At 42.7% G+C, this 24,118-nt stretch overlaps 1 protein-coding gene across 1 annotated transcript; it reads left to right on the plus strand.

Moving 5' to 3' along the window:
• Positions 1–229: 229 nt before the first annotated feature.
• LOC306711765 (mitogen-activated protein kinase-binding protein 1-like) lies at positions 230–24,015 on the plus strand. Its single transcript, XM_079180799.1, has 32 exons — positions 230–360; positions 1,716–1,807; positions 3,454–3,516; positions 3,614–3,671; positions 4,762–4,932; positions 5,673–5,810; positions 6,306–6,488; positions 7,620–7,780; positions 8,202–8,391; positions 8,982–9,125; positions 9,222–9,409; positions 9,498–9,589; positions 9,697–9,822; positions 10,138–10,208; positions 12,315–12,436; positions 12,518–12,593; positions 12,683–12,794; positions 12,916–12,979; positions 13,330–13,440; positions 13,552–13,706; positions 13,922–13,959; positions 15,010–15,210; positions 15,297–15,436; positions 15,582–15,721; positions 16,516–16,707; positions 17,507–17,573; positions 18,861–19,016; positions 19,398–19,564; positions 19,868–20,479; positions 20,579–20,761; positions 21,719–21,804; positions 22,761–24,015. Exons 1-32 carry the CDS (start codon positions 259–261, stop codon positions 22,998–23,000), a joined length of 4,641 nt encoding a protein of 1,546 aa, XP_079036925.1. The 5' UTR covers positions 230–258; the 3' UTR covers positions 23,001–24,015.
• The last annotated feature ends 103 nt before the right edge of the window (positions 24,016–24,118 follow it).

Below are 24,118 nucleotides of genomic sequence, written 5' to 3' on the forward strand. Positions count from 1 at the left end.
GGAGGAGCGCTTGATGCGAAGCGGCAGGAGACAGCAGCGGGAGAACAGTAAACCCACTCAAGAGATTAGCGTCCACATGTCCCGGCAGCAGGAACACTGTCCGACTTTGTTAAACCTCCATAGTTTGCGTTGCGGTGGGAGGAGCGTTTACAGGCTCCTCATTCACCTCTGTAGCCCCCCCCCCCCCCCCCCCACACACACTCCCCAACTGCATTCATTCACAGTCAGCACTTCTGCGAGCGGTGACCACCAGACAAGATGCCCGGCGATGGGTTCACGATCAGAAGTCGCATCAGGAATTTGCTGCGTTCCCCGTCAATCAAGCAGAAGAAGAACAGCAAAGAGAGTCTCTCCAGCAAGGTATTTAACCACATGCACCCCCCCTTTAAGAGTAGCACAGGTTAAGTGTGTGAGTAAACAAACAAACAAACAAACACAGCAGTCATGTAATGCTGTTTTTCTTCTACTTGTTGTAGAAATCATAGATATGGTGCATTGATTATCGATCCAAACATCATAAGAATCAAGTAGAAAATGCAACATTTAGAAGATCAACACTCTAAATTGCCATTAAAGAGGAAAGGTTACCACCTTCTATTAAGACACCCTTTATAAAGTGTTAATAAGTTGCAATTAATGTGTTAATTAGCGTGAATAAAGCATTTATTTACCAATAACAACTTTTGGGCAGCCGGAAAATTTCTTTGTGTGGTTATGACTGCTTACACCAAAAGTCTATTTATTAACAACTTTATAGAGCATTTATTAATGATAACTAACATGTACAACTGCATTATTAACAAATATAAATTATAAACACCAGCTAAATTGACTTTTCACAACTTGGAAACCCCAAATGTGCTGTAATGTTTTTTTCTCATCTATGTCGACTAGCAAATTAATTATTGACCATCAATGAAGTCGTTGGTTTGAACTTTTTATAAAAGGGGTCTTTTTAGATAGTGATAGTCTTTCATGACACTAATTAGAAAACGTTAAGCTTAAAGGAGTTGTGTTTCATCATCAGTATGCAGGCACAAACTAATTAATCAATATGTGTTTGGATTAAAATGATCTATCAACATTTTGTAAGTGCAAGATTACAGAAGGCATGTGTTCACTGTTCACTAGAATGTGTATTCATAAATACTGGAAAGATCTTCTTTCAGTGAACGTACAGTATCTCCTTCATTATGCATTCACATATCGCCCAAATATTCCTCCAACTGATTCCATTAAAACTCCAGACAATCCTTTTGTTCTTGCTAGTGGATGCATTTTATGAAACCACACAGTGCCTCTCGATTTTATTTAATAGACGAACCTTTTCATTTTTATTATGTTTGTGGATTCATTTTACAATGCAACACCCTGAAAAACAAATGTCAATAAATATAAATATGTATAATGAATTCTTAGTTATCACATTCCACGGAGATCATTGATTTGAAATCTTAAAAGTGACGTGAAAGTCAGTGTTTTCAAAATGTAACAGCAGAATTAAAGAGGACACCTAAGTTGATCCTTAGCTATCGTCCTCACATGTTGCAACCAAACCAATCTATTCCTGTCTTTGATTCATTAACAGGGTGCTTAGTTACATCCCTGCATGCCTTGAGTCCAGTATTTATCCCTCTGTCAAACAGCTCTGCTTTCCCTTCTCTCTGTGATTAAATCCTAAAAAAAAAAAAAAACCCTGCTGTGTGTCTCTACAGGTGACTTTGGAGAAGGTGCTTGGAATCACAGCGTCAGCAAACAGTGGTCTGGCTTGTGACCCCCGATCTGGACTAGTCGCCTATCCTGCAGGGTAAGAGGAGAGAGAGAGACCACGTCTGCATCCTTATCCCAACATCTGACCTTTGACTTATCAACGCTCCATGCTTCCCCTTCCTCTGTCATATCTGCCTCACGCAGACATTTAGTGTGCAGATTTGCATGTGTGTGTGTGTGTGTGTTATCGCTGCACTATCTTAGAGGAGCGGAGGAGGAGAGCTCTGTGGGCTTTCTCATCACAGAAACTCCAAAGCTTCTTTTGATCCTGTCCCCGGGGAGGCTTCCTTTGACTCTCTCAGTGATGTAAAGAGCGTTGTGTGGTGTTGTTGATTCTGTGCCAACAGTGACTCTGGCTGTGTTAACTTAGCTCAGTGCAGAATAAGAGAAATGTGAGCTGCAGGTTGGAGGATTTAGATCCAGAGCTGCTGCACCACCAGGGTGAAAACTGAATGTACCAACAGAAACAGTGCACTGAGCCTCTTTTGTTCTGTTCTCAAATCTTCTGACAAAGCTGTATTAATACTAAGAAGGTCAATGGCTGTTTACTGTATTGTCACGGAGTGCATGTTTGTGAATGTGGCCTTGTGTGTGTGTGTGTGTGTGTGGTTCTGACTGAGATTTTAGAAAGCCATAGCCTACTTCCCAAATTGTGCTCAGTCTGGCAACCCACCTGCTTTCTCAGTTTAAATCTGCACAAGCTGTGGCACCAGGAATGCAGTTTACGCGTGCTCTCAAACAAGTTGTGAAGAGGAAGTTTTATTTGTAGGGAAAAATACGGTGATGGCCGGATTATTTAAATATGGAAAATAATAATTATGTCAAAAGGGGATGAACAGGCTAAATAACAAAAACACATAATGAAGCAAGACTTTTACTTTGAAGCCTTTAAATCCAAAAATGGAAACACTGATACAAAGTTAGGTTAATGCTTGTATGATTAGCTTAGCTTTAGCTTTAAACACTGTAAACAAGGGGACACAGCTAGCTTCTTTGTTCCAAAGTAGTTTACAAATGCCACCTACCAGGACCTCTAAAGCTAAAAGATTAACTGGTTGTTACCAATTTCTTTAATTGTGCAGTGTCATGTGAATTATGTTACAGAACCAGGCTAGCTGTTTCCAGTCTTTATGCTAGCTAAGTTAACCGGCTATAGCTTCAAATTTAGCTAGCGCAGATATGTCAATACCCATCTATGCTAACTCTCGGAGAGAAAGCGTAGCCAGTGTATCTCCCAAAATGCCAAACTGTTCCTTGAATATTGAATAATATAACAATTTTAGTGTCAAATGTGGTCGCACACAGTTCGGGTCTTTATTTTACAGTTTAGAAATGCTTCAACGGTTTTGTATGACCCTCCTTTGTAGCAGTGTTTGTAAATTTGATATTAGTTGCTATTAGATTAACGCTAGCTATGTGAATTCCTGTGTTACATCAGAGCTTAAATGTTTAAAGGTTATGGTTTATAATCAGTAAGTATGTTAAGCAATACCACAAGTATGCACCGTGAAAAGGCAGTTTAATTATTGTGCATTTCTTGCAAACACATTGACTAAATAAATTCAAAAACCCTTGAAAGTTGGTAATGGGATTTTCAATTTAAACTAACCTCAGTACAAGGAATGTATACAAAAACACACATATCTCATACGGTGAATTCTGATTCTGTTTTTCCTTGTGTAGGTGTGTGGTAGTTTTGCTGAACCCCAAGAAGAAGAGACAGCGCCACATTATCAACACGTCAAGGTGAGTTGAAGACAAATACAATCTGCATTTAAGCGTTAAACTGTCAAAGCGTGAGTCACGCTGAGCTCTCTTGCTCAAATTCTCTCACTGTTCACAGAAAGACCATCACAGCTCTGTCCTTCTCCACTGATGGCAAGTACTTGGTCACAGGAGAGGTGAGTCTTCTCACAGTCAATCTACCTTATTGTTTGGCCTTATTCATCATCTTGCAGGCTGCAGTAGTCCACAGTATAAGGAATGATTGAGAATAACCCAGCAGGATGAGGGCCAACAGTCTCTTGTTAATGGTGATCACGCAGAGCTTATTGTAGAAAGGCCCAAGACTGTGTTCCCTCATGTTCCACTGTAATGTGTCAGTCGAGCATCTGCAGTTATGTTGTAGTTACACGGTGTGTGCCTCAAAACAGCGCAACTATCTTAATCCGCCCCAGCCAATCAAAGCCGATTAAAGACTTCTGCGTGTAAGTGGATCAGCGAGCAGTAGGCCGAAGTTCAAAAGACCAAATGCAATGAGGAAAGTCTGTTCTGGGTGCAATAAAAAAAAAAATAATAATTCCACATTTTGTAGACTATCCGCAGTGCGTTATTTGAATTCTTGAAAGTGATTACATAACAGATTTTTTTATATTAAACTACTAAATTTACAGGTCGATCTTCCAAGCCAAATGTTAATATATCAGTCAGCAACCAAAGCTGGGCGCATCACAGCGCTGTCAGAGGATTTCCTAAAAGCCTTGAAAGAGGAGAATAAATTCCTGAGCAAATGATCTGATAAGAAACACATACTCATTCACCAAACAGAAGCTGATTTACGTCAAGGACAGGCGGCCAGCAGACATGCATTTCTATTTTTATATGTCTCCTTTGTATGCAGCTCAATCTTTTCATCCATTTTCAGCATGCCGGCTGCTTTTCCTCTCACCTCCCTCTTAACTATGACCGTTGAAAGGTCTTTCTGCCGTATTAAATTTACACAAATATAGCTCGCTCACCTTTTGATCCCTGAGAGAGAATAATGTGAGCAGGTCAAACTGAATACAGAGAGCAGAGGACAGAGAGGATAATCTCTTAGAGAGCTGGATAGACTGGACTGGCAGATGACTAGCTCTGTGTTGTTGCAGTGGATTGAAAGAATAGAGACAACAAAACCAACACAATGTAGCACTTATGTAGGAAGGAGCCCTTTCTTAAATCAATGTCAACGACTCACTCCCTCTCCACATCCCTCTGTCCCTTTTCCACCAGAGCGGTCACCTGCCAGCGGTGAGACTGTGGGACGTGGCAGACCGAAGACAGGTGGCGGAGCTCCAGAAGCACAAATATGGCGTCTCCTGCGTGTCTTTCTCCCCCAACAGCAAATACATTGTCAGTGTGGGAAACCAGCATGACATGATGGTCAACGTCTGGGTGTGGAAGGTATATACGCCTCACAGCAACAGTCAGCTCCTCTCGGCAAGCCTGAGCGGTGCGCCATGTAGACACTTGATTGTGTTTGTCATATGCGTGCAAGCTAGAAGGCATTTAGCTTCTACCTTTTTCACCCACACGCTCCTTGTTATGTTAACGGAATAGTTCAACATTTTTTAGGAAATTAGCGCTGCTTATAGGGGTGCAACGGATCATGAAACTCACAGTTAGGATTCTTCACGGTTTTGAGTCTTGGATCGGATCAGCACAAAGAATAAAGGGAGCAAATATAACTTTTAGAGATCCCCGATCACGGCTTTTTGTCGCCGATACCAATTGTTGATCTATATTGTCAGATATAAATCATTTTTATTGTTTTGTTATAGCAGCAGGCATACAAGACTATTTTTATTTTTACCTTATTTAACTGCCCTGAGGTAACTGTTAACCATTAAAAGTTCTGTAAATTATCCTTTTACTTTGTTATAGTCATATATTGTGATTATTTTCATAAAACACACAATAGAAAATATTTGTAATTTATTCAAATGTCTCGCCCAAAAACTGCATTTTACAAGATTACAGTTGAACACATCATGATAACGTTATAATATATTTTTCTCAGTTTTACTGAAATTATCATCATAATGCATACGTTAGCCGTTAGCATAGTTTAGGATAAAGACTGCAAACCCGGCTCTGTACAGACATGAATGCTATGTTCTTAACATGTATTGTTTTTTTTGCAGAAAGATGTTGTCGTGGCTGCCAACAAGGTGTCGAGTAAGGTGACAGGTGTGTCTTTCTCTGAGGACAGCTCCTACTTTGTAACTGTGGGGAACAGACATGTCAAATTCTGGTATCTGGACCACTGCAAGGCCAGCAAGGTAATCGTTTTACGTCTTTTATAAAGTTTGTGTCAACCATTTTAAGATGCAACTTTGCTTTAGTCCTGCTTCGAGTCTTCCTCTCCCTTCAGAAGAATCTACTAAACGTTTTTACACTTTGGTCCATGCTATAAAAACTATCGCAGTTACGTGGGAGTTTGGTTTTGTCACACTTACCGTTTAATTGCTATTTCGTTGTCGGTGAACTTCACACAGTTGTCTTCACAACTTCACAACTGATTTACAAATAATCGGATAAAGAAGTGGAAAATAATTTGGTAATACAAGTCACGCATGTTTGTTTTCACACTAAGAAGTTAAAAGAATAGACAAAAAAGGAAAATATTACAACGTGTGCAGACATTTCAAATTGACTGGATGGATGTAATGTCGACATACACGGAAATGAACTCTGTTTTAAGTGTAAATGTTTCCAGTGTTCTGCTGTCAGTCTGAGCCTCATCATCTAACCCTCGCCCCTCTTGCGGTGTTTAGGCCAGTGCTCCTGTCCCCCTGCTGGGCCGCTCGGGGCTGCTGGGGGAGCTGAGGAACAACTTCTTCTGTGACGTGGCCTGTGGACGGGGCTCTACATCGGACTCCACCTTCTGCATCACCTCCTCCGGCCTGCTGTGTGAGTTTAACTGCAAGAGGATGCTGGACAAGTGGGTGGACCTGCGGGTGAGTGGCTCACAGGAAGTATCCAAACAGTGACAATAAGTTGTCTGGGCTCTTTAGCTGCCACTACTCTTATGAATTATTAATCCCATATTGGAGTGATGCAGGGGATATTGATTGGGCCGTGTCATTCCACCTAATGTGGGCGCTAACATTCATTGCAGTGATATCTCAGCTAGCCTGGCTCTGTCTGGAGGTAAAAGAAAGTCTGCTTACCAGCAATCCTTTTTTTAAGTACACGTTGTGGTTTTTATGTGGATGCTTTTTCAGCCTTTGTGCTAAGCTAAGCGAACAATCTCCTGCCTGCAGCTGAAAGTGGTATCGATCTTCTTAACGAACTCTTGGCAAGAAAGTAAACAAGCGTACTTCCCTAATGTTGAAATATTTCTTTAAATGATTGTTTTTTGTGTGTGTATTTTTAAAATAAAGTTTGTGCCGATCGTATAGGTTGTAACCCTCTCTTAGCTTTAGTACTACTTGGAGTTGAATTCCCTTTTTCTACCGCCAGAACAATCCTTTTGCTGCCAACTACTCCTTTAATTAATAAGCCTGGTTTGAAAACCTAAGTGGTGTCATGGCATTAAATTCAGATTTCTTACTTTGAAAGGCCATAAATGCTACGTTGCTGGTTTTTTATTTAGTTTTTTATTAATTCAGTCGCTGTCTTCACCATTAATGGGATATTTCACTTGTCTAATTAGCCTTCAGCGGCGTTAAATCAACGGTAAATGTGTGCATTTATTACGTGGTGCTGTAAGACCAGTAGTGCTCATGGTCAGTGTCCAGCTGTGGTGTTTAATCAGGAGGTGAAGATGATGAAGGTGTGTGAGTCCTGCTCCGGCCTTCTGTCAGAGGATCAAAGAGGGATTAGCAGCAGGAACGAGGAACAGTGCAGGATGTGTTTGGACATATTCCAATAAACCTTCTGTAACCTTTATCGTTACTGACACGCAGGATTGTTGTGGACTCCCCTACACTTAATCATGAAACTGCAGTTTATTTCTCATTAGTTTACCCACCTTTTTGTTAACCAGGACATTGTTGTGGGCCGATTCCTCTGCTCCAGTCATCTGTAAACCTTAAAGAGCTGTGAAATGACCCGATGTCCCTGTTGTTTGGTGTCCTGCCTTGCAGACGGGCGCGGCCCAGTCTCTGGCTCTGTCGGAGGACATGATCTTCTGTGGCTGCGCTGACGGAGCGGTGCGAGCCTTCAGCGCCGTCGACCTTCACTTCGCCGGCACGTTGCCGCGGCCGCACCCCCTCGGCTCTGACGTCTCGGCCGTCACGGAGGCCAGGTGAGGAAGAGCTCAGGAGCAACACAGCCGTTTCCTTGGCAGGGATCCACGGGCAGGATCAAATGCTCTCATCTCATGTGGCTCTGTTTCACAGTGTTTCTAGCTAGAGCTGTAGTCTAAATCGATAGAGCAGCATTGTATGTTGCTAAACTGTACCACACATTTTCCAAGTTCAGACACAGATATGATGGGAATATTGTACTATACAGGGCTTAAAATGACTGAAAGAAATAGTTTTCTTTATGATTCTGTAGGCATACATTTGGCAATTTCTCTGCTGTGTTTATGAGCAATATTGCTGGTTAAATTATTCAGTAGGCCTTCCCTGCCCCTGGTCAAAATGTACTACTATTTTTAGAAAAACATCTGTCGCCGATTTTCCATTATCTTTGAATATGTATTCCAATCTCATTCCCATCAGCCACCTGTTTCCCACCAAGACGGACGGCCGTTATCCAGACGTCATTGCCGTAACCTTTGACCCTGTCAGCCAGTGGCTCAGCTGTGTATATAATGACCACAGTGTGTATGTGTGGGATGTGAGGGATGTCAACAGGGTGGGGAAGGTGCACTCTGCCCTCTTCCATGCTGCCTGTGTCGGGGACCTGGAGGTAAACAAGGGAACGATACACACCTCTTTAACCCCGCTGACGCATTGCAGTGTGCCTCTAACCAGCACCTGATTGAGTGTAGTTAATAATTATACAATGGATTGAGTGTTGCATTGACTGGGCTACTCGTTCAATACCACCCAAGTGCCAAAATTGGGCGGCCGTGGGCAGTTCATTTCTCGACTGAATCCAGGACCAATTTGGAAACACTGAATGGATATTATTATTAGATTCTGCTGTTGAATTACATTAAATACGCTATCTGTTAATATTAAACTCCTACTTGTGTGTACATTTTAACTTGCTAATCACAGGCAATAAAAGGTAGTTTTTGTAACATTGCATTGTAGATAGAACTTTGCAGCGTTTGAGCTGCAGTGACTATAGTTTTGAGTTTTACGTTTTTTATTCACTCACAATGAGGTATTTTCACAATCAACAACATGCATTTGAAATGGAAAAGTGCCAGAGCTAATTACTACATGCTCCATACTGAATTTAAATCAATGGCACTGCGCAGGATTTCTACATAATTTATATTCCCCTGAACTCCCTCTGAACTAAACACCTTCTCTCTTGTCCGTCCTCAGATGTTCCCAGATGTTCCTGGGGAATTCGGTGCTGGCTTGTCATCAGGTGCATTCCTTAGTTGCTCATCTGACAACACCATCAGGCTGTGGCGCATAGACGACAGGACGCAAACTCATTTTCACTCTCAGAACATCCTCAGTAGCGTGAGTTCATCTGAGGAGAAAATAATCAACATTTCAGAAGCTCACAAATCCTCCTCCTGATGGCTTATTTCTCTATCCGTGTCATTGCCTTTGCAGGATCTCTTGAATATAATCTACATAGACGGAAACACTAGTGCCTTGCAGGATCCAGAATGTTTGACAAACATGAATGCAGACAAACAAGGAGATGGACAGACGGCAGAAAGCCGGACCGGCATCCGGACCATCTGTGTCAGTCCAGACGGCAAACACCTGGCATCTGGAGATCGCAACGGGATGCTGAGGTAGGACAAGAAGGCCTAAACTGAGACTGATGACAGACTGAGGTGACCTCCATCCTAAAAAAATGTTTTTTAAATTTATACTCTACAGGGTTCATGATCTCACGAGCATGGAGGAGATTCTGAAAGTGGAGTCCCATGATGCTGAGATCCTGTGTCTGGAATACAGTAAACCGGAAACAGGTGAGCGTGTGTGACAGTGTTAGTGATTATAATGATGCTTGAAGAACATGCGCGCGTCGTCGGCTGCGTACAGGATTATGTGATTAAGTTGTCTTTTTTGGTGTCAGGTCTGAAGCTGCTGGCCACAGCTAGCAGGGACCGTCTGATCCATGTCTTGGATGCTGAGGATGACTACAGGCTGGTGCAGACACTTGATGAGCACTCTTCATCCATAACAGCCGTCCGCTTTGCTGGTGAGCCTCTTGAGACACTGTCAACATCTGACAGCTAATCTTTGCTTAATCCTCGCTTTCATCTCCATTCAGTCCCACTCTTTTATGTCGCTTGCAGCTCTGCTGGTTTAGATAATAGATGACAACTATACATGTGTTAGATGGAGCTTTGTTGGAGTCTTTTCTGTTGTTTGCACACTTGCATCAGTTACTGCCCTTGATTTTGAATTTGGATTCATTTAGTCTATCATTTTTTTAAAACTGTTCCTTTCAGGCCTTAGTAACTTCTTTTAAAGTTAGAAAAAAGTCAGGATTAAATATTTCTTTGTTCTTCAGCCAATGACAACAAGGTGAGGATGATCAGCTGTGGGGCAGACAAGAGCATCTATTTTCGCACTGCGCACAAGGTAAGACACGCCTGAGCAAGATGCAACCCGTCAGCTCTCACCATCAAAACATGCATCTTCCCACAGGTAGAATATCTAATAAACACACATAGATTATGTATTGCTTGTTGTTATGTAATAGTTGATTTGGCTTTTTGCCGGGAGTTAGATGAGAAGATCAATGCCTCTCTCACGTCTAGCTGGAGCCATTAGCTGGTTAGCTTAGCTTAGCACAAAGAGTGAAAACGGATGGAAACAGCTAGCCTGGCTCTGTCCAAAAGTTTAACAAATTCCAACTACCAGCACCTCTAAAGCTCTCTTCATACTTTAAATCTTGTTTTTTATTCAAACTTGTCCTTTAAATAATGATATGATAGTGATTTTCAGTTCCCGAAATTTTTGTCATTGCTTTTTTTGGTCATAATCACGTGACATCGCAGTTCATAAAAGCAATCCACAATTTGAGGCTATATGCTGCAAAATGCCTTGCTGCTTAATTTTGCGACAGAGGAACACTCTGAATAAACAGCAGAGATTACTTGCTAAACCCAAAAATGATTTCCAAAAAAATTCTAATAATTATTTCTGTCCCTAAATAACTCAATGAGGAGCTAATCTTGGTTCAGCATTCTCTGCTGCTTCATTGCTTTTGACTATAATTAACTATGAATCAATTGATTCCTCACACTGAGGACTCACGTTGGGGCTCGACAGTAACACAATCTGTGAAAACAACTGTACAGCATGTACCATTTGGACTGCAGCTTGTATGCTTTCCTCTAGATCTGCTTCTGGGTCACTGGGACAATTTTCTGTTCGGTCAGAGTTGTATAAGTTACAACATTCTTCGTAAACCTAAGACACGATTTAGGCCAAGGAAGGGACTCGTTCAGTTTTGTAGGGCACACTAAACAATGGCTTGTTAATCTTCAGTAAAATCTCATTTTATAAACTTGTTGTGACAGGCCTGTGCTCCCCGGAGAACGTCTGTTATCGGGCTCTGTGTTTTCCAGGGTTCTAATTGAACCATAATAGTCTCTTTTGACCATGAAACATGGCCTAAACTTCTAAACGTATTCATTCCGCCCAACTTCAACTGAGACTAATAGTCTGTGTTTTGCATTTCATGCAATTTAAACATAACAGCTATGTGTTTATGCCCACTTTAAAGATGCACTCACTCATATTGATTTAAACTCATCTCTGCAGCGATAAGATATCCGAAGGCACGGCGTCAAGTTTGCTATTTTCTTTCCAAACAATGTTACGAGCTACAGCGGCCCCCCCTTCTCAGCACAGACGAGATCAACACCGTCATCGTCATCAAGTGGTGTGACAGTAACTATCTCATTTTAAACATCAACAAAACACAGGAGATGGTTCCTGGATCTGAGGCCGAAGTGAATGACAGTGCTCCAGACGATCATTCAGGTGTCCTCATACAAATACTTAGATGTCCACATAGACAACCTTCTTTGCTGGGAAACACACTTTGATAACCTGACAGGCTGGAGCACGGACTTTAGGGCGATTGAGGCCGTATTGGAGCGAGCAGCCAGATCATGCTGATGATCAACCGGGGTAATCCCAGAGAGCATCATTAGATATGGAATATCACAGCGTGGTTTGGCAACCCAACAGAGGAACTGAAACTGCCAGCGTGCACAAAGCCGCTATGAAGGTAATGGGGAAGAAAGACTATGAGGTCATGCAGAGCCTGTACGAGCAGGCAGTCATGAGACAAGACAACAAACATCATTGCAGACTGTGAACATCCCGTCTCCTCTGAATATGAACCTCTGGCATCAGGAAGAAGACTCTGTGTGTCAAAGTTTAAATCAAACCGCTTGAGGCTATCCTTTGTTCCAGCTGCTGAGCTCTAATACTGAATCTTACTTACACAAGCATTTTAGCACATAGCATTTTATTCTGCAGGTTCTTTTTTTTTTAAGCTGTCGTGTTGTCAAAGTCAAATGTATAATCAAATGTCTCTTATGTTTTGGGGTGTTTTCATGTTGTTTTTTGTGATGTTTGAGATGTAAAGCAACTGTGGCTCCGTGCTCGACACACATTTCCCCTCATGGGCAGAACAGTTTACTCAGCTCCACCTTTCTGTGTGTTTCACAGACTGAGAGAGGAACGGAGTTCAGGCGTTCTCACCATATGGTGAGGAAGACCACGCTGTACGACATGGGTGTAGACCCCACCTGCAAGTACGCTGCTGTCGGCTGTCAGGACCGCTGCATCAGGTGTGTGTGTGTGTGTGTTTTGAAGGTCCATGGGGTTTGCAATGGGAAACAAAGACTCATTTTCTTTCCTTCTGACTGCAGGATTTTCAACATCAGCAGTGGCAAGCAGAAGAAACTCTACAAGGGGTCGCTGAGTGAGGACGGCAGTCTGCTCAGGGTAACATGTTTCTCCATAGTCTGTCCTCCACATGCCGTTCCCTCCCTGTATATACAGAGTATTGACTCTTTTGTCCTCTCTGCTGGCAGGTTCAGCTTGATCCGTCAGGTCAATACGTGGCCACCAGCTGCTCCGATAAAAACATCAGCATCTTTGACTTCTACACTGGGGAATGTGTGGCCACTATGGATGGACACTCTGGTAACAGAACACACACACCTGCACCTCACACACACATATTATATGATGTCATCCTGGGGCTTAGAGAACGCTCCATTATCAGAAACCATAATATAACTCGCTTCGCCATTTTGTCTTGCAGAGATCGTCACTGGGATAAAGTTTACCAACGACTGCAAGCATTTGATTTCTGTGTCAGGGGACAGGTGAGAAACAGTCCGGTGTGTGTGGTCCTACTCACATAGACTCCAGTCCATCTGGAGACTACTGGAGACAATTAGAATATTATAACGCCGTCGTATTTCTAAAAAGATAACAAGCATTAGTTCTATATTTAAAATTAGAGATCTAATAACAAGCAGACATCCAAATATGAACAGTGTGCTATAATAAAACTACTGTAGATAACTAGGAGTGGAGCAGCAAATTAAAATCATTTTCTGGCCTCTGCTGCCAGAGGAAATGAGGGGGGAAATGTGTTTGCAGACAGTTTTCTCAATAGCCGAGCTGAAATGAAATGTTGAATTTTTAATGCCTGAATGCTTTTATCTACCAGCTGTATCTTTGTGTGGCGACTGGCTCCAGAGCTGACGATCTGCATGAGAGAGAGGCTCAGCCAGCTCAGACAAGACCCAGACACGCCGCTCTGCAAGACCCCCAGTCTCAGGTGATGATAACACACCGCCACTGACTCCGAAAGGACGTTTATTCATTCCATAAACCCCGTGAAGCTGTATAAAGACTGCCATAATACTCACACGATGACTCTTGACGGTAGGCGAGAGGTGTACAGCGCGCCCACACTGAGTGATCTGTCGTCTGACAGCGACCGCGAGCACGAGGAGGACGGAGCGGAGAACGATGACGCCAACGACCCAGAAGACATCGCGGCCAGTACTTCCTCCGACAGCAGCCCCGGAGAGGAGGACACAGGTACCGTCTGATTATGAACTGAATGAGAATACAAACTCAGTGCTGACTCCATGTTGTCCATTCAGTGTGTTGGAGAGTGTCTGCCATCTGTGGTGACCTTTTATTCTCTCTGTGTGGAGGCCAGCTTCTGATAAAAAAACAAAAAAACAACCCAGACATCAAACAAGTATTATTTCATTATTATTTTAAAGCTTCTGTGTTCTTTCATACAACAGGTGGTTCAGATGAAGGGCAGGACTGGGAGCTGACAAAGGTTGGTGGTTATATTCAGTGTGAAAAGACTTTTATCAGTTTAAACTGTTTAATGCTTTTGTATTAGAAATATGAAATGGGAAGAGCATTGTCATCGCTCCGTCCAATCATTTCTGTTATTCCCACAGAAATAAACTGAGCGATAATGATTATAGTAACACAGTGGGAGGAATGCGATGAATGTTCAAAGGGCTATTTTTCTTTTTGTGTTCCATTTAATTTGTTTTATTATTATTTCATGCTAAGTACATTCCATTTATGGAGAGTACAGTACCAAACACCGAACAATACACAGTGTTTCCCTTTAATTCAGTTCCTGACAAACACTTCATAGTTATTAGTAACAGCTTGTGAAAATAATCAGTACAAGCTTTACGCACGTAGGATGGAAAGCTGATGAACAGTTCAGCTGCTGCTCCGGTCGACTGTCTATTTCAGTTTTCTGTTGGCTCTTCAGGATTGAAGTGGCTTAAGGATCTCGGGCTTCACTCCACCACACATGAGATTAAATCCTCTGTGATTTACCGGGGGGGAGAAATACCCTGCCGAGTCTTAAAAGTGATAAAAAGCTACGTGGAATCCAAAGTGTGGGTGCTAAAAACTAGATCACACAACCTCATCTCAGATGTGTACACCTGGGTATAGACTGACACTTTCAGTACTTGTCAACTTTAATTTCCAGAACTGCTGTTTTGACATTTTTATTCCTCCAAGTTATTATGTTTTTGATTGTCCTTTCGGCGTCTTCATATTTGGCATACTTGGACGCGCAACACCTCGAGGGAATTTCTTCCAATTTGGCACAAACGTCCAAAGGACTTAAGGCTAAACTGATCTGAATTCTGTGGAGGTCACCGTAACCTCACAAAACATATATATGTTCATTTTGACACTTTTACACAAATGTCTAATGGGATAAAATGACCAAGTGATGATATTTTGGACAGACATGGATGTCTCTAACATGAGCGAGAGGCTGTAATTCTAGTTTATTTCTGTCTTTTACGGTAGAAGTCGTAATTCGTTGTGTCAACTTGTACATCCTTTCTAGCGTGGAGCCGTCAGCCAGGACCCACCTGACTCCTCTAAACGTCCTCGGAGGCGCTGGTCTCATCGTATGGGCTCTCTGGAGCTGATGGTGAAGTCCATGCTGGACCTGAGGCAGCTGGAGACCTTTGCTCCCAAGAAAAAACCCAACTGCTCCCCTCATGACAGAGAGAGACAGAGCACGTCCAACCTCCATGAGCCTGTGGTATGCATCTATGCATAAGAGAGAGAAAGAGGACCCATGTGTGTGTAATTGCGCCATTAAGTTCACCTCGTTTTCTGCTGCTGCAGTTGGAGGAGAGAGCCAAGAGGCATCGGCCCTGGCCACATGCTGACTGGCTGTCCTCGCACCCATCCAAGGGCATCAGGGGGACGGACGGAGCCGTGCTGTACCCCGAGGAGAGCGAGGGCGATGCGAGTCTGCAGGGCGGGTAAAAAACCCCACTCAGTGCACATGCTTTCACTCCGGCAAACACAATGACACTGAAAGGGAACAAAAGTGCTTTTCTATTCTTGGTTTCTCTCTCCGCCCGCGTTGCTCATTGTTTCCACCCCTCCTCGCTTTTCATACGCCAGTGATTACATGGTGAAGGAGCAGCGCTGCAGGATGCAGAGGCGAGGGATCCGCAGTGAGAGCAAGGAAAGCCGCAGCCCGGACAGTGCTTGCTCACTGGGCTACGACAGCGGGGACTCCAGCCCGGATCGTGTCCTGGATGGTGAGATCTTACTCTGTGGACAACAATTTAAAAAAAAAACACAAAAAATACTGTCAAAGCAATACACAAGTGTGATTGAGATTCATTTCATTACATTATTTACTTTTGCTAGAAGAAAATTACAAGGGCAAAAGAAAACATTAGTATTTAAAGACACTTCTGTAGATGTACAAATATAGCATTTCTGACTTTACCACCCCCCACATTAAGACATTAAGGCAAACAAAAGCTAATGCCCCAAAATTCAATTAAGTTCAAATGACTTTATTAATTTTAGCTGCTGAAATTATACCAAATCTCTACACATCACTGCTTTCAGTGAAGGTTTTTCTTGCTTCTTTCTTTTTCCTTGATACTATAGTAAGCTTGAATGAAGCAGACTAATGTTTAAGGCATTTTTAAATAGATATCAAAGTTACACGTGTATGCTCCATATCAGTATCTTTATCTGTCTGCCGTTCGGTTTCACGTCATGCTTATTTTTCTGTGTCAAGTGCTGGATTTTAAAATGAAAAGCTAAAATTCACATGAAAGCCATGATATCTCTTCACCATACAGTAAAGCTGATTCCCGCCGAGAGGGATTTAAGCACACAGAGGCTGGGATTTTCCTTCAGTTTCAGACCTGATAGAAATATGTCAAATAATACGACCGCATAAGCCTCAGTGTCCTGGCTGGTCATTTGTTGAGGATTATCTGGTACCTGCCTGCCGTATGCAGTAAATGTAAGAAGGTCAAGGAGGGTTGTTTTCCCTTCATAGATTTGATTTTTTTTCTTCCTTTTTCGCTTTCAGATTCTGCAGATGTGGAGTCCCTGAGCCAGGACAGCTCTGATGAGGAGCAGGAAGAGAGGGAGGAAGAGGAGCAAAGGGCAGAAGTGACGAGTATGGACCAGGCTTTGAGGACAGTGACTGACACTGCTGACGTCGGTCAAGAAGATCTCCTCAAGCAGAACTTTGAGACACTGGAAGAGCGCTGCAGCCTGGGTAAGAGGAGAGGCCCAACACTCACATGTTACTTTGAAGGAAGACTTAGAGGACGGTGAGGCTTAGCTTAGCATAAAGACGGTGAGCAGGAGGAAACAGCACCTGGATTTACCTTCCCGGAGTCTTATCCTGGTAAACTCTCAGTGGCTCGCGGTACAGAAATAGTGCACGCTTTAACGCCACCCTAGTTGCAGAAAATGAGCCGAACAAAAGTTGTCGCTCGTCTGGCGATAGCAGTGTACATTCCAAACACTGTGTGCAAGAGTGTGTGGTGTTACATTTTATTCTGGCTCTCTGTGCATCATAACGTTACTACTTCACTACTCGTTACTGCAAAACCTCACCTCAGTGAGTCCGCACATTTATTTTAACCATCCTGCTACGTTGATTTGAATGAGAATGTCTATTCTAACGCACCGTAACAAGACTTGTTTTTACACTTTGATTTACGAATTAAACAAAGAATGCATGATGTGTTGATTAGTGAACTAATGAGGGACTAGTAGGTGGATGTTTTTAAGCTCAGCTAACTGTCTCCTGGCTATAGCTTCATATTTAACAGATATAAGACTGTTATCTATCTTTTAATCTTACTCCGGGCAAGACAATTAATACACTTAAATCCCCAAAATAATGGACTGCTCCCCTAAATTACTATTGTTTGCAAGTACACATGCAACCAATATTGATTAGTCTTTCGGTTCCTCTTTCTGTGTCACTGTTTTGTTTTTCCTCTTCTCTCTGCCACTGTCTCTATTTTCCTCTTTGTTTTTTTCTAACGCTTGATGTCTGTCCACAGCCGAGCAGAGCAGAGTCCCTCGGCTCAGTATGTCTTCACGCTTCCTGGCCAGAGGACATAATAACAGGTACCGTTGACCAGTGTGGACTCGCAGCTATAATTACAAAGCCTTGTGGAATCACGCACACTGCTCTGCTAAACCATCTGTGTAGCCTCCCGGTCGAGCCGAGCTGTCAGTTTACAATGACATTGTTATCCATGTTTTGAGTAATTCTGTGTGTGTAGGAAGGTTGTTTTTTTGTCTTTGGAAGTTTTTGTACTTGTTTATTTGCATTATCAATAATTGTGCAGCAAGACATATCACTACTTTGAAAGAAACTATGATTTAACATTTGAGAAATATGCTTATTGGCTTTCTTGCAAAGGATGGATACCCTTCTCATGTCACATGATGCTACAACGAGCAGCTTAGTTAGCGTAGCTTAGCACAAAGACTGGAAACAGCTCCAAAGCTCACTAATTACCATGTTCTATATAGTTTCTAAATTTGTACTTAAACTGGAATGAAGAGCTGAAACAGTTGTTCCGGGGGGTTTGTGCCGGAGTATTTCTTGACCAGTAACTTCATGCAGTCTCTGATGGTTGCCTGGCAACTGCTCTTGGCCAAAAAAATAAGCCAGCACATAAACCCCACCAGGAAGTCGTTTAACAAAAAAAAAAAGACATCACGTGTTAATTAGTGAGCTTTAGCGGTAATGCTCGGCGGAGCCAGGCTGGCTGTAGCTCCACATTCTCATCTTAGTCTTGGCTAATTTCCCAAATTTGTATTGTTGTTGTTGTTCTTAATATAATTACATGTTCCCAATATTGTTTCTAATAATAATCCAAACGTAGCCTCGCATAGCTAGACCTATAGCTGCACAACACTGTGTCAGCGCTGGAGAAAGGTCTGACTCCACACATTATCATTCTGCTATAGAGGGATAAAAAAACCTCTTCTTTGTATTTCTTTAAACCAATCACAATCGCCTAAAGCACAGGATGCAGCAACGGTGCCCTTGCAGAATAGATAGCGCACACAAAGGACGTGGAGGAGAAGGCCACGTGCGATATGCAGCTACCTAAAGCTCACTAATTAGCATGTGAAAAAAGTGATTTGTAAAAACATGGTGTGGTTTAATGGGGATATATGGAGCTGGACAATTTCTTGGTGGAGCACAGGAGGTAGAAGGCTAGCGGTTTACAGTCTTTGTGCTAAGCTAAGCTAACCGGCTACTGGGGATAGCTTCATATTTAGTGTACAGAGTGGCCTCGACCTTCTCCTCTCTCTGCAAGAAAGCAAACCATTCCATTAATCGTGTAACATATAACATTGTGTATTTGACTCACCCTGTGATGCCTCCTCTCTGTGTAGCGGCATACCTCTTTTTGCCAAAGTGCATGGAAAGGAACAAGGCAGCCACTCGACTAAGCCCCCAGTGTCAAAAGTGCGGCCCTTGATGGAAGATAACCAGAGCAGAAACACGGAGGACAAGACCCCGGTGGCCCCTGGCAGGATCGAGGCGCCGAAGTAAGAAGAAAACACAGACTAGGAGCTGAAAGGGGTTTATTTTAAGACAAGTGCTGCTTTGGCAGACATGGATTAATGAATCAAAAATGCAAAAGATCCAAAAAGGTACTCTGTTGGCATAAATATATGATTCCAAAATGAATAGAACGCAAAGAATGCAAAATAATACATACTTGACAAAGAGGAGGTTCATGAGGTCACACTAGGTTATTTTGTTTACACTGTTTACAACCAGCACATTTACAGAGTCATGATAATGTAACACAGACACGAAGGAAAACAAAACAACTGATGAATAATTTACTCTGTCTTGTTTTTGCCGTTTTGGGGAATGAACTATTGTGTCCGAAGTGATCTTAAAGCTGCCGTGTTGCTTCTCAGCAGGCTCGACGCTCCAGACAGAGACCGTGGTACCCTGAGGAAGAAAAAGACGACGCGGCGGACCAACCTGTGGAGGATGTCCAACCCGCCACCCAAAGCACCGCTGATGCTGGACAGAGCGACGTGTTTGCAGAAATCACAATCTGCCCAGAACCTGTCCTCAGAGTGTACGTTTCATCATCATTTTGTCAATTTATTACTATTTATGTGCCATTTCTGCAATATTTAGGTCCGATTATTCAATGAGCTAGGTGTACATTGTGAGATTCTGTGTATTTAAATATAATTTGCATGGGGATCTTCTGTGAAATATTAAAAATGAGTTGCTCAGACTTTAAATAATTACCTGGAATTGGCAACAATACATTTATATGATGTAAAACTAAAAGTCATTCCTAACAATATGGCCCAACATGATTACATTTCCTTCTGTTTCTCAAACAAATCTCCACTTCTACATTTTTCTGCAGCTCTTCACTCCCCTGTGCCCTCTAGTGACCGAAGGGAGTTGCGCAAGAGACCTCAGCAGCTTTTCCTGGATCACGGCCCTCCCAATCCTGCCTTCACCTTTTCTTCCCCCTCCACTGGATCCCCCGAGTCCCCCGATTCCCCGCTGCCCTGGGAGAGCCCCAAACTCCGGCCCCACTCCTACATGAACCCCACCGCCAGCTCCATGGCCAAAAGCAGCCGCTCCACCTCGCTCGGAGACGTTGTCCAGCTGGCCACTCCGCCTCGCTCCCCCCTCTTCCCCAGGGGCAGGAGGTCATGTGGGGAGCTGGAGGTTGAACCTCCCCATCTCACCTCGTCTCCGGTCCCCGCTTTCCCCTCCGCCGCCTCATCAGCATCATCCCTCTTATCGTGTCCTGTACCAAACAGTCCCTCCCCAACTCCTCCCCATCCTACAGCTGCAGTTACACCCTCTCCGTTCCCCCAGAACATCCCGCCCTCCCGCATCCCGCTTCCCAAGCAGCCTCTCAGCCATCGCCGCAGCCTCTGCCTGGAGGTGATGCCGAGCTTAAGTTGTCCCAGCAGAGACCCGGCGGGGTCTTCTCCTCCCGTCACGCCTACCCCAGGAAACAGAGGTGAGACAGCCAGCCATGAGCTGTAGACGTCACACTTGAGCGCATTAGGAAAGAACTAAAGAGCAGTGTGTGATTTTGCGTTCATCTTGTTGTCTTCAGCGCTCGGCAGGCATCGGTCTTCAGAGCCTTCTTTGCAGAGTTCACTACCAGTGAGGCAGAAGAGAGACTCGGTTTCAGACATATATCTTCCCAGTGCCAAGGAGCCATTACAGGCGTCTGGAGCCAAAGAGTGCCCTCTGGTGCCCGAACAGACCCGCACATCCAGCGCTGATCCACAGCCAGGTCTGCCTCTCCAGAACTCTCTTATCTACCGTTCCTCCTCTCCATCACTGCTTCTCTTCACACTGCTCGCCCTCTGCCTCCCGGCCCGTCTGTCAACCTGCATGTCTGTCTCTCGTTTCCCCCGTCTGTCTCTGAGCTCTCCCACTGTGATGACGTGGTCCACAGTCCACAGTTTTCAAGTCTGCTCTTTTGGTTGATTTGTTAGAAAACCAACCAAAAAGATTTTGTGCAGCAGGCTCGATATTCCACTCGAATACTTCTCTCAAAATCTAAACCGCTCATTACTATAAAAATAGACCCTTTTCTTTTGCACAACTTTTTCTACCTCATCATCTAATAGAAGGATTGCAGTGGAATTTGCTCACATCAATGATCCCCTTTGATGATAAATAATAATTATGCTGTGACGTATGGAGCCTCTGCAGGTTGTTGTCCTCACGTTGCTCACTGGCTCAGTAAATAAAAGTGTCTAATAGAGTTTTGAATGCGGAGATGAAGCTTAAAATAACTTCTTCATCCTGTTCTCCACGCTTCTGTGCCGGCTGTTCTGTGGATGATAACTGCCTCAAAAAAGCAACAGATTTCATTTTTCATTTAAATTTGAGAACACAGAAACCATTAAGTGACATCCAGTCCACACTTGTACCCTACAACTGTGTTTTAACGGAGGATGTAAACTGTGAAATCATTTGTTCTCCGTTGCACAGCTCACACAGCTCCTGCTCTCTGGCTTTGTGCAGCAGCTCTTTTCTTTCTATAGTTTCTCTTCTGCAAACCAAGTTCTTTTTCTTGTTGTTTAATGTTCTTCAACCTTTTGCTTACTGCGCGCCTACTTCGCTCGATAACTGTGTGTTTTGTGTGCAGACACTGTGCAGTATGTGCGCCTTTGTGAACACTCTGATTTGCCACATGCAGCGCTGTACTTGAAAGAACCCTTCCCTCTCTCTCTCTCTGCAGATCTCTCCATCACCTTGGAAACTTGTAGGCAGGCTGTTACGGAGCTTCACAAGAGTCTGAGGAAAACCGCCGCGCTCTACTCTACGGTCAGTAAGTGTGTGTGTGTGATAAGTGAGTGGGAGCATTAACAGATAGGAATTATGTGAGATTCTCTCAGGTTCTGTATATATAATACACTTTACCGTTGTTATTTTTTGTCATTTTACATCTTAATTTAATGCACCATTTGTCTCTCTGGCTGAAACAGTAAGTCCATTAGTGGAGGCGATCGACCTAAAGCTGCAAATTTGATAATCCGTTATGTGTTTGAGTTGTTGTTTTAAGCAAAAAGTAGAAACGTTTGCTTGTTCCAGCTTCTCAAATGTGGGAATGTACTGCTGTTATTTCACCATGTTACAAAAGTCCAAGGTGACGTCTTCAAATGTCCTCTTTTATCCGACAAAAAAAGAAAACAGAAAGTCTGAACCCAGAAAATTACATTTCTTTTGCTTGAAAAATCAACCGAATATCAAAATAACTTTAGATAAATTTCTGTCATCCAACAAAATCAATAAAACCCGTCATTCCCAAAGACTGGGTCGGGAGATTTTATTATTTATTTTTTAAAGACTAGCGTACATTCTGTTTGTTTTAACTCCGCCTAAATGCATTTATTTGGTTTAATTTATAATGTATATATAAGTTTTCATAACACATGAATAAAACAAAATGATGTCTTCTCTAAATGTTTGGTTTACCTTTTCAAGATAATATAAGGTGATGTGGAAATGGAAGTAAAAATGGTCATGAACAGTTATTTACACAAATTTGCTCTTAAGATTTATAGATTTAGGTTTATTGTAAATTGGGTCGTGATGGTTTGTAATTTTTAAAAAGTGGGTCTCCAGAATAACGACAATCATGTTGCACTATTTTATTTTGAATTGTTATTCTCTTATTTCACACATGGAGTTTTATCTATAATCTGATGAACAGATGAAACAGAGAATGTCATTGACAGCTTCCTTGTCTTTGTCCACATATACTTATCAAATAAAACCAGGTCCTACAAAGCGACCAACAGCTTGGTGAAGATCAGCAAGAAATAAGGAGCATCCTGTCCGAGGCCCTGTTCACGGTGAAGGCTGAGCTGGACTCTCTGCCTCACCCCACCTCACAGTGTGAAGGGCCCCGAGTGGACCAAGGGGTCAGAGGTGAAGGAGACAAGGCCCTGGCTCTGCTGGAGCAGTACGCTGAGCTACTGCTGAAGTCTGTGGAGAGGAGACTAGATAACAAGACGTGACGACATGGACTGATTTTCTTTGCCACGTGTATGTTCACACATACGCTGGTGGGAGCCTGACGCACGCACGCACAGCAGCACTGTGATTCGCACACTTTGTTATTTGCACAGAGATCTTTTGGAACTTTATTTATGGACTGAATGCAGATGAGATGTGAAAGAAATGAACAAGTATTATGTACTAAAAAAACAAATAGGCGTTGTTGCCTTATTTCCCATGTTGCCATAGCTCTTCTTTGTCTGTTTTCTACCTTTTTAAAATCAACTTTCATGAATGTATAGGATCATAATTGTTATGAAGGGAGACACCAGAGGGACAAATGATGGACTTACACTAAGAAGAATGCAACATATGTATCAGATCCTTGCCAGTAGTAAGGCTCTAAGAATCAAAATGTTAAATATGTCCTTTGGGTGGTGTTACAGCAAGTCACATAAAGCTATTCAAATCTAAAAGGTTTATGCTCTTGGGTGATATGAATGTGCTCAGCAATTTGTTTGCAAGCATTTATGTTCTTCAGGCCAACTGAACTAGATACATTTAAAGTGTTCATCCTCTGGGGAACAGCAACAAGTACATTTCATGATTGTTTTGCTGCAATTTTTAATACAATTTAATACTTTGTAATACAATCTGATTGTGACACTCAGGCTGAATCGTCCACTGAGAACCATAACCACTAAATTTCAATCTGGCCAGTTATTGAGACATTTTGCTAACTGCTAATGGGACAAATCTGGTTCTGGAATCTAGAGATGGATACGTTTCAGTATGTTTAAGTGGGAGGTTAGAGGAAGTGGAGTTAAGGCGTGAGGATAGAAATGGTTGTATTGAGGTATGAGGTAAGTGGCAGATGACGGACTCGGGAAGAGGCTTTTGTTAAGGCTGTGTGATTTAATAGTTTTGTGCCAATGGTGTCTCTCTAATTCCAGAGTACTGTAGCTGTAACTCTTTCCTTTATGTGTATCATAACTCTTCTTTTTTCAATGTTACTTCTGTACGTTGGTGCAAGTTTTTCCTGGTGTTGATTTCAATGTTCGACTGGGATGTTCTATTTTGCACTGTTCTTTTTATGCTCTCTTAAAAATAATAAACAATGAAAACATTGGACCAGATA

Source organism: Pholis gunnellus, assembly GCF_910591455.1.
Source record: "Pholis gunnellus genome assembly, chromosome: 19".
Classification (NCBI taxonomy): Eukaryota; Metazoa; Chordata; class Actinopteri; order Perciformes; family Pholidae; genus Pholis; species Pholis gunnellus.

Bases quoted from the DNA above. Each gene is read 5' to 3' on its own strand.
- LOC306711765 (XM_079180799.1), top strand. From the start codon at position 259: ATGCCCGGCGATGGGTTCACGATCAGAAGTCGCATCAGGAATTTGCTG. The intron at 12,980-13,329 runs GTGAGAAACAGT...TTTATCTACCAG, and splicing joins ATTTCTGTGTCAGGGGACAG to CTGTATCTTTGTGTGGCGAC. The intron at 13,707-13,921 runs GTACCGTCTGAT...TTCATACAACAG, and splicing joins CCCCGGAGAGGAGGACACAG to GTGGTTCAGATGAAGGGCAG.